General features: G+C 36.4%; 2 protein-coding genes across 4 annotated transcripts; both read left to right on the top strand.

Annotated features, from left to right (window-relative positions):
• The first annotated feature begins 3,186 nt into the window (after positions 1 to 3,186).
• LOC131771164 (uncharacterized) lies at positions 3,187 to 9,798 on the top strand. 2 transcript variants are annotated; one of them, XM_059086943.2, is made up of 11 exons: positions 3,191 to 3,295; positions 4,787 to 4,859; positions 5,959 to 6,012; positions 6,291 to 6,344; positions 6,455 to 6,478; positions 6,761 to 6,808; positions 7,611 to 7,664; positions 7,802 to 7,816; positions 8,685 to 8,750; positions 9,121 to 9,219; positions 9,639 to 9,798. In XM_059086943.2, the coding sequence occupies exons 2-10, from the start codon at positions 4,802 to 4,804 to the stop codon at positions 9,183 to 9,185; spliced, it is 438 nt and encodes a 145-aa protein (XP_058942926.2). In that variant the 5' UTR covers positions 3,191 to 3,295; positions 4,787 to 4,801; the 3' UTR covers positions 9,186 to 9,219; positions 9,639 to 9,798. The 2 variants fall into 2 exon arrangements, with proteins under 2 accessions (XP_058942927.2, XP_058942926.2); XM_059086944.2 differs by lacking the exon at positions 9,639 to 9,798 and having other exon boundaries at positions 3,187 to 3,295; positions 9,121 to 9,220.
• A 2,104-nt stretch (positions 9,799 to 11,902) lies between these two features.
• Positions 11,903 to 15,712, top strand: LOC131771145 (uncharacterized). 2 transcript variants are annotated; one of them, XM_066161597.1, is made up of 11 exons: positions 11,903 to 12,028; positions 12,344 to 12,432; positions 12,921 to 12,968; positions 13,743 to 13,787; positions 14,078 to 14,128; positions 14,320 to 14,370; positions 14,635 to 14,649; positions 14,862 to 14,900; positions 15,016 to 15,063; positions 15,157 to 15,208; positions 15,598 to 15,712. In XM_066161597.1, exons 2-10 carry the CDS (start codon positions 12,372 to 12,374, stop codon positions 15,162 to 15,164), a joined length of 366 nt encoding a protein of 121 aa, XP_066017694.1. In that variant the 5' UTR covers positions 11,903 to 12,028; positions 12,344 to 12,371; the 3' UTR covers positions 15,165 to 15,208; positions 15,598 to 15,712. The 2 variants fall into 2 exon arrangements, with proteins under 2 accessions (XP_066017694.1, XP_058942897.2); XM_059086914.2 differs by lacking the exon at positions 14,635 to 14,649 and having other exon boundaries at positions 11,904 to 12,028.
• The last annotated feature ends 2,124 nt before the right edge of the window (positions 15,713 to 17,836 follow it).

Genomic DNA, 17,836 nt, shown 5'->3' with positions numbered 1-17,836 from the left:
TCAGATTTGTTAAACAATAGTATTTCCTCTTTTTTTCTCAGTTTTAAGCAAAGAAACATCTAAAATTAATTTCATTGAGAAAATGTTTAAAACGAAAGAGAGTGAAATGGGGAGTTGACAGCCTCAAGTGCGAACGCGGTCGTCGAAAACGCCGCAATTGGTTTACGCGTGTGTGATTCTGGTTTATCATGTATGCACTCCATTTATCAGCAAATTCCGAGCATTCTGTCAATTTTTAACTTTCTGTCATTCTGTAAATTCCATGGGAAAAGGGAGTGGATCTAGAAGAAGACCAGCTTCCTCTGCCCCTGCTCCTCCGCCACCTGCAGCATCTTCTCCTGTGAACTCAGCACCATCTATGGCTGAAAAAACTCCAGATGAAGTCGCCGGTACGTAAGAAGTGAACAGCTTTGATTAAATTGATTCAATTCGTAGTTTGCCAGTTATTTTTTTTAGCAGATTTTCTACCTCTGATGGTAAGAAACATCAATCAAAAGCTAGAAAACAACTCAAATTCAAAAGGAAAGATGACCAGTCAATACTAGGGACAAGAATTTTTCCCTATCTCTATGGTTTTTGTCGATGGTATAAACTAAGCAAAGAACGACGGTTTTCAGAATAACATTATTTTTTCTTTCTTTTTTTCCAGAGAAAACAATTCTCAATCAGGTTATCCAAAAATCTTCAAATGCATTAGATGCAATAGGCGGGTGAGTCTAAAATCCTCGTGAACTGAGGCGTTTTATGGACCATTGCCAAGAAAACATGAGCTGCTCATAGTTCCATGTGACGCGAACTTAAGCGCGCGTTTGGCGGCAGTAGCGTAAAGCAACGGGCCAATCCGTGTCTTAAATATGAATGGGCTTACTAAAAGTTGGGGTTTAGTTTGGGCGGAATATCAACCGAGCTTCCACTTGATTCTGTTTTTTTTTCCCCTTTAGACCTTTACTCCCCAAAAACAATTTGTATTCTCTCCCTATTGTTCTCTATACATTTCCTATTTTGTTGACAAGGAGAATTTGATTAACAAGTAAGAGTTTCTCTAGATGGTGATCACTTCCTTTACTCTCGTGACCTTAATGTGTGATTAGGAAGTGATATTTAAGGAAAAATTAGATGTCAGTCACTTTTAGAGGTAAAAGGGTCAGAATTGAAAGTGATACATTAGATTCAAGCTACCGGAATTTCGGTTCCCAATGTTTCATTAATTTTTCTTGGAAGAAAACAAACAAACAACAAACAAACAAATTATTTCGTTTTATCATTTGTTTGTTTTCATTGTTGTTGCAAACGTTTTTATAGTTTATTTCATTTGTGTGTGCGAGCGAAGCTTCTTGAAATCTTTTGCACCCTTCCCAGCCGATCTGCTCAATAAGTTTAATCTAATAGTCCTTGCCAAACAAGGAATAAACAGTTGGCAAGCTATAAAAAGTTCCATTTATTTCCGCCCATGACTGAGGTTTTTTCTCGTCATAATCATTCTAATGACGTGTGTCTGTTGATCTGTCTGCAGGCGTTAGGCCACCTTTGCCAGGAATGAAGAAGAACAGATTAAAGAAACGTAGAAGATTTAGCTACTTGCAAGAAATAAATGATGATTTGCTGATGCAGAAAAAAAATGCTTGTTTATTGTCTTTACATGTTACATTTGAATATCCCATGCGTGAAAAGTTCGATTCCGTGCAAATTGGGTAAATTTGAAATTTTTCTCTCGGAAAACGCGTGATAAAAGCAAACCTCTCAAATGCTTCGGGGTTTTTAGAAGTTCTTACTTCTTCTTATTTCAATACTCTAGTGCCTAGTTGTTCAAAAGGCGATAACGATATCTAACGGATAAATCGCTATCCAGCGGATAACTTTTAGCAAAACGCACAGCGTTATCTACTAAAGGAAGAGATTTATCCGGTGGATAGTATTATCCGCCATTTACACAACCGGGGCCAGCTGTAAGGGCGGGTGTATGTGATCCACTTCGAAGTGAAAGAAATTCTTATTTCGAGTTTTGGCTTGAAAATGGTGAGATAGACTTGCCATGTTGTAACCATTTTTTTTCTGATACAATCGAAACGAGGATGATGAGAGTTTTGGTTTATTTTTATTCCCTTTTTTTTAAATTAGCAGCTTGACTTGAGTTTTTTGAACACCGGGCTTGTATACGTTTTTTTTTTTCAAAATACGTGAATAGCAGATGAACATAAAAATCAGTATAATTTTAATAGGATTCAATGAATGGAGAAAAATATTGTATATATGTTAAAAAATGTTTTCTCTTCCAAACTTAACAAACTACGACACTATTCTAAATGTTATAACTTACTGAACAAACCGAGAAAATATAAATCCACGGGCAGCCAATATCACTCTTCTAAAGAATACAGCCGTGATCATTTATAAGGTTTTCAAGGTCAAGGGGAAACCAAAATATAATTTTTTTTCAAAAATGGTGTGAAAATAAAAAGTAATATCTTTTGGCTGAATAACTCATTTACCAAAATTTGTAAAAACTCCCAAGCTATTGCAAATTTAACTTGAGCTTTCAATAATATGAAAGGTATATTTTCAAAACTTATTCTGATTTTAAGCTATCACAAATAGCCATCTTACTGTTAATTAGGACCTATTCATATCTGCGCCTTTTGAAATATTTGACTTTATAATAATCTTTTTACAATTTTTGATAATATTCGATGCAGCAGAGACATTAGCCGTGAATTCAATTTATAAGATGCTCCTTTATTTGAAGACATCTGCTTGCCTCTTACGCTTTCTTAGCAAACCAGGATTGAAACCATTTTTTTTTTAAAATCTTGTCCTAGTTCGTAATCGAAAATGTTTTTGAAGTTAAAACAAAACACTTGTAAAAAACGAAAATAGGAAAATATATTCTTTTCATAGCTCAGCTTTTGTTTGTTTTTTTTTTGTTCTGTTTTATTCTTACTCTGTCATAGGTGCGAGTCGGCCCTTTTTAAGCATTTTTTTTTTCTTAAGAAGAATTCTATCCTATTTATTTGACCGGCCTTTTAGCCGACAATATGACTTTCCATTAAGCAGTATCAAGAAAACCGTTCTTGGAATAATTCCTCATTTCCTGCTAATCTGCCACTATTTAATTTTCATAAAACACACAAGGCTTTTCCCTTAATGCAGCCAGAAAACTTAATATCCTTGATTAAACAGGAATCGCCTGAGGATACATTAGAGAGGTTGTCACATTTAAAATGAAGAAAGACCTTTCATTGAGTGGTAGTCGCAGTGTTCATTTGAGACGCTCCGCTTCGCATCTCACAAAGATAAGGTAGGAGAAGTTAACAGTATTCATAGTCAGACTTTACATGCATTATCAACGATGTTTCGTTCAGGCCGAAGTAGGTGAGTCGGCCTGGGCGTAGTTATCCAGCTTTTGAGTCAATTATCAAGTCAGAACTTTGTTAAAATAACTATGAATTAGTCTTCAAGGTCACAAGTTAGTTAAACCAGTTTCTGATAACTATTCCGCTGATATTCCAAAAGCATCGTACCCCGTAAATTTTGACTTTACAAGTGTAATAACTAACTAATTCTTAGGTACAGTAACAACGGATAGATGAAGTAATCCAGTTCTTCAGTCAAAGTAAGGGAAAAAAAAACTCGTTGGCCATCTTTTCAATGAAATTTTGTAGTCGAGATACGTTTTAATTTTCTAACATATTAAAAAAATGTTGAAAATAACTTAAACGTTTCGACTCATCGGTTCAACTCTTACGATGTCATTAAAATTCTCCATTCAAGTTGCTGGACATTTCCTTAAGAAAAACGTTATTCAATTCAGTGAATAAACAAGAGAATCGGCTTCAAGCTGATAAAATCGACCATTCACCTCTCTGCTTTCTGCTGAACAGTGCATAGAATTTTTGTAGGAGAAACTTAATGTTGGTCACTTTTAATAGTTGAGAGCCGAGGATTAAAAAATGTTGGTACAATACACATTACACGGAAATCAATCAACATGCCCAAAACCTATCGCGAGGAAGAGGTGTTATCGTACAAATCAAAAACCAAGGGAAAATAAACAACTATATGTCTGAAAATCAGTTTGCTTTATGCAGCTTTCCATATGACGCTGAAAGACTCGGCACTCAGTAATACTTAACCATTACTTCCCCGAAATGATGCTAAGAAACTGTGGAAAGAAAGTTTAAGAGTTTACACTCCGGAAAAAAAACACAGGCGAATATCTTTTGCTTGTTTTTGTATTTTAAGAGAACTGTTAATCGACTATGCAGCTGTTTGAATTTAAACGCCTCTTTGATCGTATGATCTAGAAATCCTTGGAAATTATGTAAATCAATTGCCTTTAATTTGTGGTTGCGCACATTTCCGAATAACACATATCTCGTGAGTGAATAAACGCAATATTTTACCTCTTAACCGATACGGCAGGTTATCGCAATAAAATTTTCAGAACTTCTGAATCACGTTCGTACATATTCAACAAAAGACAGATAAAGTTTTGACCGTGGATCCTTTTTCTTTCTTGAAAATCAATCATTTTATAGGCACAGTTGAAAGACATGCTCTTTGAAAAATTAGCACATTCGAACAAATCTAACGAGTTGTTTTACAGGATTAGTCATCATTTTTAAGGTCGAGGAAAACATACATATACGCTGAAAGATCATTAACTTATATTGACTCGTTGTTCAAAGTTTGATGAGTGTATTGTTGCAATATATAAGCATCGGCTTTTATACTATCGATATAGTTTACCTGAGATGCTAGGATCTTATATTATCGTCTCGTTTCACAGGTTTATCCTGTAACAATGAGGGCACTGATATTTTCGTCATGCATCATCCTGATCATCGCCAATTCCTTGGCAGGTATGTGTATTCACGAATTTTAAAGAATATACCGATTTATTTTCCTTTTAAACGATTCTAAATCTAAACTTTATTATGATCATCACAAAAAAACTCAAAACGTGTAAAAATGAGTAAGGTTTTTAGGGTTATACCGAATGTATTATTTAAAATTTGCCCCAATCTCTTTAGTGAACCTCTATTTGAGTTGATAACAGTCAAATTTTTCAGTTACATACAAAAAAAACTATGATACAAACGTGAAGAGCTTAGTATTGCTCAGAGAGTTCATCCACTAATTACAGTCAAGAGAGTTATAAACAAAGAATACTTGAAAAAAAATAACAAAAAAACAATTGGAATAAATATTTGGTAGTTGGTAGTAAAGCTTAAAGAAAAAAATATTAAAAGCATGACTCGAGACACTTTTCTTACATTTACTGTTCCAATCATGAGGGGACGCAAATCGTCTGTACTGTAAGTATCCCGGAGAGTCCCCTACATTTTCTTAGACTTTTAGTCTAAGAAAATGTATGGGGGACTGTAAGGTGTCATAATCCTGTTGCTGCTGACATCGATGTGACAGATAATTGCTTTTGCACTGTTTTCTTTGCCGGCTTATACTTGTCATCAAGTTTCAATAAGACGGCTATCATTTTTCACAAGAATAATGAAGTTTTCGTAAATTGTGAGATCGGATGGAATTAAAATGGGATTAAATCACCTACAGAGCTTGATATGTACTTACAGTGCAGACGATTTGGGTACCCTCATGAAAGCTCCTGCCCTAAAAGACTTCTGGGACTCACCTCAGCTGGGTAAAGGAGGGATCAGTTATTTGTCTGTCATAGAATTTTGAGTCTCACGAATAAAAAAATATACTAAAATGTTTTTAATGTCGTTAATTTTTGCGGTACGGCTGCGGAGAGGGAAGAGAGGTTTGCATCTTACGTATCACGTACCGATCTATTGGTTTGATAGTGTTCTTATGTACATAACAATACTTGACAAGTTACAAATTCATCATTCATTCAGTTTATAATTTCTTAGAATGATAGAGGCAAGCCTTAGGCTATTGCATAACAACAATCTCGAATAGAGTTGAAATTTCTTTCCGCAGAGGCTGCTGTTGCACCAATACCGCAGAAGGAACTAACGCCTAATGACGTTGAAGGTTACCATGCCACGCCCTACAGGAAATGAAAAATTTCTCACTAACCACGATTCGATTTGAAACAGAATTGAAACAATTTATAGCTTTCCTACAATGTGTATGATTCATGCAATTTAGATGCATAGTGTAAATGACACACCTGTTGTTTTCTACTCATTGAGCGAATATCAAAATCATATTATTAGCAGGATTGCAATTCTTGTCATACAACTCGTAAACTGCGTTTAGCTGTCTAGAATATGACAGTCTCGTTCTGAATTTTTCCTTATGTTTTTTAGATCCAAACATGCATTTATTTGAAAAAAGACCGTTTGATGGAGGAAATGGCTTGCGTAAGAAATTACTTTTAATCATTTTTGTATTCAAATTATTGGTGTAGTCGTTGTTTTTTGTTCTGAAATCAAATAACTCCAATTTTTAAAATTTCTCTTCTTTTTTGCAGGTGGGCCAAGAAAAGGAAGAAGAGGTGCGTTGTGTTTGTAAAACAAATGGAGATAAATAGATTGATTGAATAAACGAAGAGCGATGGTAAACAGCGCGAGTGTAGAGGAGGAGTGAGAAAACGAGGGAGGTATGGGTCGGGTTGCAAATTGTTCTTTACGTGACCCGACCCAAACTCCCCTCGTTTTTGCCCGGCCGTAGCCATCGCGCCTTGTTACTAACTGAACATCTGAAAAAGGCTATAAAAAATTCGAATCTTCACTCGAAGGATAGAAAATAATAATGTTTAATAATATTCTTTTGACAGATATCGACGTCATACCACAGAGTGAACTGAAGACTCGCGACGCAACAGGTGGCTTTTAAAATACACTTTGTATAAGAAGCATGAAGGTTTTGGTACAATCATTTAAGTTAAAAGTTCTGTGACTGTTTTTTTGTCCAAATTTTCCAACTTCCTTACTCTGTTTACTTTGATGTCCCATAGTTTGACAAACTAAGCAAAATAATTCCCGAACCAGTCGCAAATAACTATATTGTGCTGTCATCAACAAAGTCATCTTCCTTAAAATTGAGGTGTTTGGAAATGAATGAGAAGACTGACTTGAACAAACAAAAAGCGTTCAGACCAAGTGCACAGCTATTATTTTCACGGTGAATTTGTCACGATTTGGGAAAAACGCGGTAAATAGCATTTTCCCCTTTTTCGACGTTTTTTACCTACTATCACCTGCTAAAAATGAAGCTTTGGATGTGGATCGTCAAGTTTCGACTCAGGCTGCTAACTTAGGGACCACTCATTTTTTATCGCCGAGGATCACATGTTTTATTATTTTCAAAGGACACAGAGGAGGGATCATTCGTCGCCAACAGAGTGTAAGGGGGGAAGGGAGGAAGGAGGGAAGGGAGGGGGGGTTCATAATGTTATTGTAGAGCATTATGGGCGATCAAAAATTTTGTCAAAATTTTATCGTATGTCCCCCCCCCATTAACTGAACGTTACCTAATCTTCCTCAGGCAATCAGTGCGAATTAGACAGGCAGTTTGCAATTAAAACTTCTCGATTCGGCATCCAAAAATGACTCCCTATCAATGAATATCTTCGTTACGATTAATAACCCAACGTTTTTATAATGATCTCCTATTTTTGATCAAAGTTCCAGTCGCGCAGAAATACAGAACAAGAGAGCTTCCTGGTGGTGGAACTGGGAGTTAGTAGAAGCATTGTTTCATATTTTTGAAAAGTTCTGTCTTTTAATTTAAAACTTTGCTTTTATGTTGTTTTTCAATTTCCTTTTTGCATTTGCATGTATAATTAACATCTTTCCATTTTGTTTCACTGTCATAGGAGGACCAAGAAAAGGTGAGAGACGTGCTTACAAATCATATTTATCGTCCAAAATCGTGATAAATATATAACTGATTAACGGCCTCGCTGAGTTACTCCTCATTTCTGCTAGAAAAATTCGACCGTTTTTTCGACTGTTTACGCGAAAATCGCGAACTTGTCTTGTGGGGCGAGACAACTCGTTTGAGCGCGCAAGTCGGCAGGGTAAGTCGGCAGGATAATCTTGACAAGCGGGACGAATTTTTCTCAAATGACTACTTTTTCTCCCTAACCCGAGATGTGATTATTATTTCAATAGAAATAAATGAATGGAGGATAGGTAAATGAAACGATCTAAAAATTATTTTCTTCGATCCTCCATTTTATCCGATATGCGTCAAGCTAGCCGGGAGAGACTGTTTTACTTGAGGAGACAGTCGTTAGAACTCAAAACTCCATATAGACCTTCTGCAAAATCGTGTCGAGGTTGTGGGTGGGGGAGGGGGTGTTTCTCTAGGTACCGGATTCCAATTAAACAGGGCCCTAGAGAAAAGGGGTGCTGCGTCGGTTGGAAAGTATAAACGAGGTAATTTGGTATGATCAGAGTTTCGAAGTTTACGTTTCGAGCGTTAGCCCTTCGTTGTCCATTTTCTCTGACGAAGGGCTAACGCTCGAAACGTCAGCTTTGAAACGCTTTATCTCTACGGTGGCAAATTTACGTTACCAATGCAGTTGTTAATACCAAATTACGTACCTTGGATTAAGTCCTAACTCAGCAACGAGGTCTTGATAGGGTGTTTGCAATCCGTGTTGGTTTCTTGGATTTTTCCCTCTTACCCGCCGGCGTAACAAATACCAAGCACCGATGAACATCTTTTTTTTAACGTATAAATCCGCTTTCTAGGAGACATGTGGTCGGAGATTGATCAGGAGGCGAGGACAGCAGTCGAGAGAGCTCTTCATGATAATCGTAAGTAGTAAGGGCCACAACATTTATGCATCGCATCCATAAATACTGTTTCTTTAACCGGTTTGTAACACTTTGTGATGCATTCATTTATATCTATCTCGTTGTTTATCCATCCAAATCTGTCTATTGACTCACTCATGTTTAAATTAAACATTTGTTTACCTGTTTATTCATTCATTCATTCATTCGTTTGGTTTTTTTGCTTTTTTGTTTGTTTGCCTGAGTATCATAGTGCTAGGAGATTACACAACTTCCCTAAAACGCAGTTCTGACGAAGGCCTAACACTCGAAGAGTCAGCTTTGAAACTTTTAACGGTGGCCAATTTACGTTATCAACTCAGTTGATAGTACCATATTATTGTTTTTATAGTTCCCTATAGTGATCGTGAAACCAAAACTATTTGGGAAGAGGTTATTGATCGCATGATGCCTTGAACATGTGAAATGTGTAGACAGTGACCACACAAAGGTATCTGATCATCATTCTGCTATAATTCATATTTAGTCTTGTACATTTGATTTTTTTTGTCGATTCCCTTCTCGCCAGAAATATTCATGCTTTCGCTGCTACAGGTATCAATCCTGGCAAATCCAAAATGATTGTCAGTCTTCAAAATTGATTGTAAAACAAGTCCCGTCTTACTCTCACACTATTGTTGATCGTCACCATTCTCTCCTTTTTGTCGCGAAAGTTTTCCTCCATCTTCTATAAAAGAAGTTGAGAAACGCCAACCATTGATCTTGATACAAAAAAATGTCTGAACAAGAACTTTCTCGTGAGCAGCAAAAAAGTTGTGTATTTTTCTAATTAAATATCATTGAAGACATACATATATTGATATATAGGACATAAACTAATACTTTTTACCTTTTTATTATTGACGACAGGAAGAAAGTTGAGGAAACATGTTGCTGCATTACTTAGATAGAATACAAGTACTTATATATTCCATTTTCAGAAGTTTCATGTGCATTGATCAATCGACTAATTGCATTGTATACGTCATTTGCAAAATAAACTTTATTCACAAATTTATCTAAAAACTTCTTGGTGTTTAAACTGACGTTAAACATGGTTTTTAGATAATTTTCACATTACAGTGTACCAAGAAGAAACCAAAAAAGCCTCTTCATTTACCGTCAGCACCTATAATTCTTGATCATAGTTTCTTTTGTACGCAAATTTATTTCCCACTCGTTTGAGCGCAATTCTACGCTCGTTTATATATCATGCGTATGAAAACTGGCCTGATTTTTTGGGGCCAACGGTCTTTTATGATTATGAACCGACGTAAAATATCCAATATTTGGAAAAATTTATTTATTAAAAGAGGCGTAAATTAGTTCATATTACAAGCAATGACTTCATTCTGAATACAGGAGCGTTTCTTTGAAAATTTACAATCAAATTCTCAACACGAACCCCGTCTGCCTTCTATTCATTAAATCTGGGCATGAATTAATTGCAATGTGCTCACATGAAACACCTCTAAGCTTCACAAGCGTTAATAAAAAAAATTTTAAAAATACAGTACCGAATTAACCGTCAATATAGTGTATTGCGACATTTAATATACCACCGCTACCTGATTCACATATGTCGTATGTTAGTGAATCCCGGTTGAAAATCAACGGTAACACAAATTGTAGACAGACTAAATTTTAATGGTTTTAGTTGTTCTTCCAGCAAGGTCTTCCCTGTAACTTCCTGTTTCATCTTGTGGCAACATTTTATCACCTGAGAATTATCTGGTATGACCCCTCATGTTAATAACCCAAGATTCTATTTGCACAGGAATATTGAACGGAAATACGAGAGAATTACTTATCCAGGCTTAGACAAATATAAGCAAGACCAGGCTACGGTGCTTTTAACACACAGCCGAAGTAGTGTTGGGTTTTACAACAACTTTTGAGTCTCTTATAAATGAAGACACTTACATTTGACCATTACGTTGCTCCTTTCTTTTGTAAAACTAATCATTCTGACAGAATGCACAATTGCCGGAAATGAAACCAAACGAGGAAGTCTTAAAGCAGATCGAGAAATTGGAAAATTTCAAATCAAACTAGGAGAAAAGTAAACCAGCTAGTGATAACTTGGAAACTAATTATAAAACGCGCAGAAAAGTGGACACTTTTATTGTGGGTCTAAATTTGTACTTGCGCCCAGGTAAATATTGAGGATTTCGCAATCGGTACTCGATTAAGGATTTAAGATTTGATACCAATATATTTAATTGAGAAAAGGCACTGCAAGGCTTCAAAGATAACCAGGAGACACACATGCAGAAACATAACAATACATACATGCTGATAAGTCTAAATGCATGCCTTTTTAACTGAAACGAAGACAACTTAAGTGATCGATGTATTTCAAATGTTCTCAATTAAACAAAAGCCAAAGTAGAAACTTATAATAATATTTACCCGTTTCATTTGTTTTCGTTATTGAACTGGCTAATGCAAGATTTCTTCTTAAACAATTAATAAAAATAGAATAAACGAATAAAAATCATCTTTAATTTGCTTTCGATGTGGAACAGCAAAAATTTCTCAGCGTGAAAATGTTTGCCATTCATCGACCCTGTGATCCAACCATTCATTTAAATTTTCCTATCCTAACAGGATGGTATTATCTTAATATATATTTTGTGGGTTTTCTCTGTTCAAAAATTCATATTTGCGCTAAGAAAACAGTCATTTCCGCGAGGTAATTTTAGAAATTTTGCAATTTCGGATTTCTGAGTTCCATTTTCCTGTTTAACAAAACGCCACATGCTAGACAATATCTAATTTTTTTTGTGCTAGAAAAATATTTGTTTTTAAACAAGCAACTGTCTTCACTCCTGTGTTTCCGAAAGAAGAAAAAATGCCACAAATCCATTAGGCGCATATATTTGATTGATTTCAAACATTAGTTTTGTTTTCTAAACCTCGCAAAGAGTTGCCCCATTCCCAGATATTTATCACTTTGATTGAATACTTCTCCCGCTTATTTTCAGTCGGAGAACTGTATAACTGGGTGGTTGTGTTAGTTAAAAGCAATTTAATCGGAAAAATCAAAATTTCGCGTTTCCCTCCCCAGCAAACACTTCCATTATCTTTGGCCAACAAACTAGGCAAGAAAGTCAATATTTGAGCAACTAATTTAGCTAAGAAGCACGGTCGAATACACAGGTTAAATGCAGGTGTGTACAAATCGGTATCATTGTGAGTCGTGTAATACCTTGAGTGGGACGGCTTTGAGAGCAGCCCTCTCTGAATTTGCCATTTCGGTAAGTATCTTTTAAACTTGTTCTTAATACATTTTCATTCTTGAAATATTTTGAATAATGTAAATCCTGTCGAAACCTGGATTTCTTTTTTAGGGCTTCTTCTTGCAGTTTATCTGCGAGGACCGTTGTTTTACTTGAAATGTTATAGAGGTTACAAAAAATATACATCTAATGCGTTTATATAAGTCCCAGTAAACAGTTTTCTATATGGACTCAGCAAACGAAAAAAAGGAACGTTCTCGCAGTCTCGGAAGTAAATAATTACCGCGCTCAGGGTTTCAAACATAAAACGTGTGACAAATCTTTTCTCCCCAGAGATATCGAAAACGTCACGAAAGCAAACATGAGACTGAACCTGCTTTTGATGGTGTCTTGCGTTCTTTTGGTGTTTTCAATGGTCCTTGGTGAGTTCAGTGATGAGCCGATAATATATTCAGTGGAGTTCGGATATTTCATGTAAAAGGCTTTCGTTATGATTTAAAAGGAATAATGTTCAGTTTTTATAAACAGAAATATCGGATTTTGTTCTTTTCATTGTATCTCGCGTTGCATATAAGTAAAGAAAAATTATAAGGAACACCGGACGTAATTGCCTTTACTTTATTACCTGACCGAAACAACTGGTTGTTAAACGTAAAGACTTCACCTTTAAAACTCAAGGTTAACCCTTTAACGCCAAGGGGTGACCGGCATCTAATTTCTCCTTACAGTAACATGATCGAATCGAACATTAGGGTCACGAGAATAAACCAAATTAAGAAGCCCTTGATAGTTGAACAAGTTCTCCATATCAATACCATAAGAAAAAGAAGGGAACAGTATGGAGCCTGTGAATACTGATGTGAGGGTGTAAAGCTGAGGTACAGGGTCAAAATGTGTTTTTCTCATACAGCTGATGAAGCAAAATTTGAAGACAAAGCCGAGAGCAAAGATATTAATGGTAACTTTTTAAATTGCTATTTCATCTTTTTTTTTGTATCTTTTTAGGTATGTTTTTACCAACATAAAGGTTACCTTATTTTTTGCAACACTCACAGGCCTTTGTTTTTCAACTTGAGAAATTTCATGCACATTTTATGACAAGAATATTTGATAATTTAAGTCCAACAACTTTATCACAGATTCAAATATATAATTTAAGACATAAGTTCTGACATCAGTTGGAATCTTCAAATTATGGTGCAGTAAAAAATATCACGGTGGAAATATTTTTGTTCCCATGTTTGAGTATCGTTCAACTATAGCAAGCATGGGCACTCTTTTTGCCACCTCGTCAGCGGATGAAAAGAAACAGGGTATGAGTGGTGTCGGATGAATTTATCTTATTTTATAACAAGTCCATTAAGGAAACGTGTAAAACATCGTCAAGGCAAGAAATCATGGCCTTGGAGCAATGACGACAGTAACTCATTCAAACTCACTCTTATTATAATAATTCCGAATCCTCCGCTGAGAAAATTAAACATTTTAAGGGAAAACTGGTCAAAGTGTGAATACCGACTCTGTACCAGTTCCTATAGCAGTAGCTGCCTTTTGCTAAGCGTATTCTACCCTGACACATCATTAAGCTGATACAAAACTTCTAAGAATATGCGTTTGTTCTCAATTAGTCTACAACGGTGAGTTCAGTAGCAATAGTGATGTATCTTTCATTTTAGTTCAATACCAAATTGTGTTATTTTAATGTTCTCTTTGTTTCCTACTACATGACAAGACGAACGCTTATGGCCATGGCAAAGGGACGTCAAAGACGAACAAGGTGTCTTAGAATATTGTTTTTGAAAGCTTCATTTACAAAATTCTGCGCAGCTATCGTTAAATTGCCTTTTCGCTTTGTCCTTCCTTCAAGTTTTCTTTTATTTGTGACACTGAAAAAGATGCCGCCGGTAGTCTTGTTTTTGTCGTTGTGGTTTCAGAGATGTAGTATATTCTTTATTGTGATTGTATTTATAAGTATTGTAGCTGCTGCTATTCCTGATGATGAGGATGGCATACTTTCTCACTTACTTTATAATTTATTATCAACACTTTCTTTCATTTCTATACTAGTAACAGATAAGCGAATTTGGCCATGGCAAGGTTCAAATGATGCGAAAAAAGGTATGTATCAGTACTAGTAAAGGTTCCAGATGTAGTTTTCAGTGGACGATACTACGGTTCAAGAGTTACTGCAATGGCTGTCTTCTTGAGGTAATTTACGTTTTGACATTATAAGCATAAACGAGCGCCTGATTACGTGTTACATGTTATTAGCTGTTCATGAAGTCTCACTATGTTTTCTTGCAAAATAGATGAGAGAGTTTGGCCATGGCAAAGAGACGCAACTAAAAAAGATGCAACGGGTAAATGTATCATCTACAATTAGCTTAGAAAGGAGTGTTCAGTAGCGCAATAGAAATGTATCTTTGTTTCAGTTTGCAGCTGCTTTGTGATTTTTCAACGTTTTTTTTTTCTTTTTCTCATTGTATGATAAGATGAGCGGTTTTGGGAGTTAGTAGTAGTATTGTTTCATATTTTTGAAAAGTTCTGTCTTATGTTGTTTTTCAATTTCCTTTTTGCATTTGCATGTATAATTAACATCTTTCCATTTTGTTTCATTGTCACAGGAGGACCAAGAAAAGGTGAGAGACGTGCTTACAAATTAAACATTTTAAGGGAAAACTTGTCAAAGTGTGAATACCGACTCTGTACCAGTTCCTATAGCAGTAGCTGCCTTTTGCTAAGCGTATTCTACCCTGATGAGTTCAGTAGCAATAGTGATGTATCTTTCATTTTAGTTCAATACCAAATTGTGTTATTTTAATGTTCTCTTTGTTTCCTATTACATGATAAGATGAGCGGTTTTGGCCATGGCAAAGGGATGACAAAAAAGGTATCTGCGGATATTGTTTTTTAAAGCTTCACCACGACAATTGCAAAAATTTATCGTTAAATGGCTTTTTACTTTCGTCCCTTATTCAAATTTTTTTTGTTTTTTCTCGAAACAGATGATCGACTTTGGCCCTGGAGAAGCGACACAGAAAAAGAAACCGCGGGTAATCTTCATAAGATCATTATTTATCTTTATAGCTATTGATAATTTTTGCTGAAAATAAAAGGATAAAGTGATTAATGTACATTCTCTACAGGCGAGTAAGACGAAGACGACGATTCCAGGGGTTCGACGTGAACATGTTAAAGGTACAACTTTAAGCGTTTTTGAGACAATAATAATAGTGTGAACCGTTTGTCAAAGTTGATCGCAAAGTGAACCCTTACTCATACTCAACTCCATTGCAAGTTCTACAAGAAATTTCATGAAATACTAGCAACGCGAAGGTTTAAACTACAACAAGCTACCTTAAGATATCGTCAACTATATTAGTCTGTAATTTTCTTTTGAACTCCGTGCTCTAGATAAGTACCTTTTTTCCACACTGGGTGTGTCTGTCCTCTCATCGGCGAGAGGAGTACATGCACTTACTATAAAAATAACTCTTCTTGAACAGAGGATGACTGGAAATATATATTTAATCAATTCTTAATATTGGTTAACCTTTGCCGTTGTTATCACTGGTTTTTTTTTTCAGAGCAATGTGACGTAGAACCACCGGGTGGATTGTAGAGATAAACTAGAAGCAACCTGAGAAAAATAGAAACTAGAAACGAAGCAAAAACGTTTAATAAAAGTCAAAGTGGCGTTAACGCTTACACTGTTGTTCCACACAGATTCACACAGATTCATCTAGCACTCGTCTAAACAGTAAATAGAGAAAGTTGATAGTCTTTTGGGTAAGGAACCAGTCACTACTCGGTCCCTAAGGGGGGGGTTGGGAGATTACATGTTTGTCAGAGGGGAACGGTGGGGGGCATCAGTCGTCGCTAACAGAGTATAAAGGAGGGATCATAGAGAAATGACTGTCAATAGGGAGGAGTCATTAGTTTTTTTTTTTTTAGATATAACTAGTTCCTTATCGATAAATGGGGATACAAAAACGTTTCTTTCTTCGGTTGCTTAGGGTTTACCAATGTCAAAATTACACTCTTGCACATGAGAGAGTTACATCCCTTGTAATTTTCGAGAGTTGAGAAATGACTCGATATCGAAGGATGGAACACACTCTAACACTTTGCACTCGCATCCAAACTCTGAAGGCCCGGCAGGTACCCTGCGACTTTTCATCTCATATCCTGGCATGCAGTCAACGTAGTCAATGTATCTATGACACAATGGCTCGCACAGAAATCCGACAAAGTATTCAGACACGTAACAGGTGCACTGATAGTTGCATTTGTCATCTGGAACCATGACTTGTCCTTCATCATAGCGGTGGTCCAAATATTGACACCGACCTGTGGTTAGAAGAGAGAGCCAGGTCACGAGTCAATTTTACAGGAATTTTTGTAGGGAAAATCTGCTTTTTGTTTAATCCCACAATAGCCATTCTCCTCCTCCTTCTCCTCCGCCTTCTCGTCATGTATCCAAAAAGTTCATTCTCCATCCTTTCTTTCTCTCTTTCTCCTCTTTCCACTCCTCTCAAATCGAGATTCCTTTTCAGTCAATAGTCCTAAGCTATGTGAATTGGCTACGTATGCTTAATATCTCTACCTGCCCCCTTACTACATCGCCACGTGTCCTTCTCTCCCCGCAACACCAATCCTTCCGTTCTGTACGTCCAACCTCACCTCCTTACAGGTGAGATACCAAGGTCGAGTTCTCTCGAGGCACCCTTTCGCTTATGCTGTTCTCATAGCTCTCTGGTCCGTTTCTCACTCACGATATCTTCCTTCGACGTTCGTTTCATATCTCCCCCTCCCACCCCCCTCCCTGCTCAGCCTTTGTGACAGTAGGAACTTTTTTCACTGAGCAAATTTCATTCTATCTCTAACATATATTTTTTGTCGGGCAGTTTCTTTTTAAGTGTAACTTGGTGGTAAAATGATAATTTTTCGCAGTATGTCTTCAATCAAGTCCGAGAGATATAATCTTCTCCTAACCGACAATTTTCAGCCACTTATTGTAATGCGTTCATACTCTTTATACCTGCATTCCTCGTTAGTTCGAGCGAAGGGCGCGCAAGGAAAAGTTACAAAGATTGCGTAAATGTCCAGAAAAATATTGTCTTCATTAACAAAGCTTACTTTTCAGAACTCTCTTTCAAAAAACAGATGTCCCATAACCCATGAGCTCAAGCTATACATGCAAAAGTTCATGTTCCCTCGCATTTTGTCCTTATCTGTTAATTTATATCCCGTCAGTACGCCACATGAATGATATTTCCGGTTATTTGGCTTAATAGCATACTTTTGAGAGTAATAACTTCAGATTTTCTGGATCAGTTGCACCGATGAAGTACATATGTATGCTGCAATATACTTCGTCTATACTAAGTTTTCCAATTCCTAAAAGGTGACGCATAGTTAATTTTATTCCTTTCGCAAATTGTTACAGAGGAATTCCTGAATTATCGCAGTAAAATCCTGAAGCGTTTTCACTCGTTTAGCTATGTGGAGATACATAGCGTGCCGAAGTTATTTCATCAGATTCTAGATTCTCCTATTTATAATGAGAGGGAACCGCACGTTCTCTGCGCTGTCGGAGTCACGCTATACAGACCCCCGTATAATCCGTTTACGAAAAGATAACAGGGATCAACGAGATACGTCACAAATCCTATTTTCACTGTTTATAACATAAGCTATAGAGATTAAAGGGATTTCCATGCGAGAATTGTAGCCCCACCGTATGACTTATCAGGGCTCGAGATCTGACCTCTCTTTTGAGACGTTAACTATCGTCAATGGCGGTGGATAAAGTACAACTTGGCA

This window comes from Pocillopora verrucosa, chromosome 14 (assembly GCF_036669915.1).
Source record: "Pocillopora verrucosa isolate sample1 chromosome 14, ASM3666991v2, whole genome shotgun sequence".
In the NCBI taxonomy this organism is placed as follows: domain Eukaryota; kingdom Metazoa; phylum Cnidaria; class Anthozoa; order Scleractinia; family Pocilloporidae; genus Pocillopora; species Pocillopora verrucosa.
This window is presented reverse-complemented; position numbering and strand designations above follow the sequence as displayed.

What these genes read in the sequence shown, in the direction of transcription:
- LOC131771164 (XM_059086943.2), top strand. Translation starts at nt 4,802, where the DNA reads ATGAGGGCACTGATATTTTCGTCATGCATCATCCTGATCATCGCCAAT. An exon ending in AACGCCTAATGACGTTGAAG is followed by an intron (nt 6,013 to 6,290) that starts GTTACCATGCCA and finishes TATGTTTTTTAG; the next exon opens with ATCCAAACATGCATTTATTT. An exon ending in TGATGGAGGAAATGGCTTGC is followed by an intron (nt 6,345 to 6,454) that starts GTAAGAAATTAC and finishes TCTTTTTTGCAG; the next exon opens with GTGGGCCAAGAAAAGGAAGA.
- LOC131771145 (XM_066161597.1), top strand. Translation starts at nt 12,372, where the DNA reads ATGAGACTGAACCTGCTTTTGATGGTGTCTTGCGTTCTTTTGGTGTTT. An exon ending in CGAGAGCAAAGATATTAATG is followed by an intron (nt 12,969 to 13,742) that starts GTAACTTTTTAA and finishes CTACATGACAAG; the next exon opens with ACGAACGCTTATGGCCATGG. An exon ending in TTCAAATGATGCGAAAAAAG is followed by an intron (nt 14,129 to 14,319) that starts GTATGTATCAGT and finishes CTTGCAAAATAG; the next exon opens with ATGAGAGAGTTTGGCCATGG.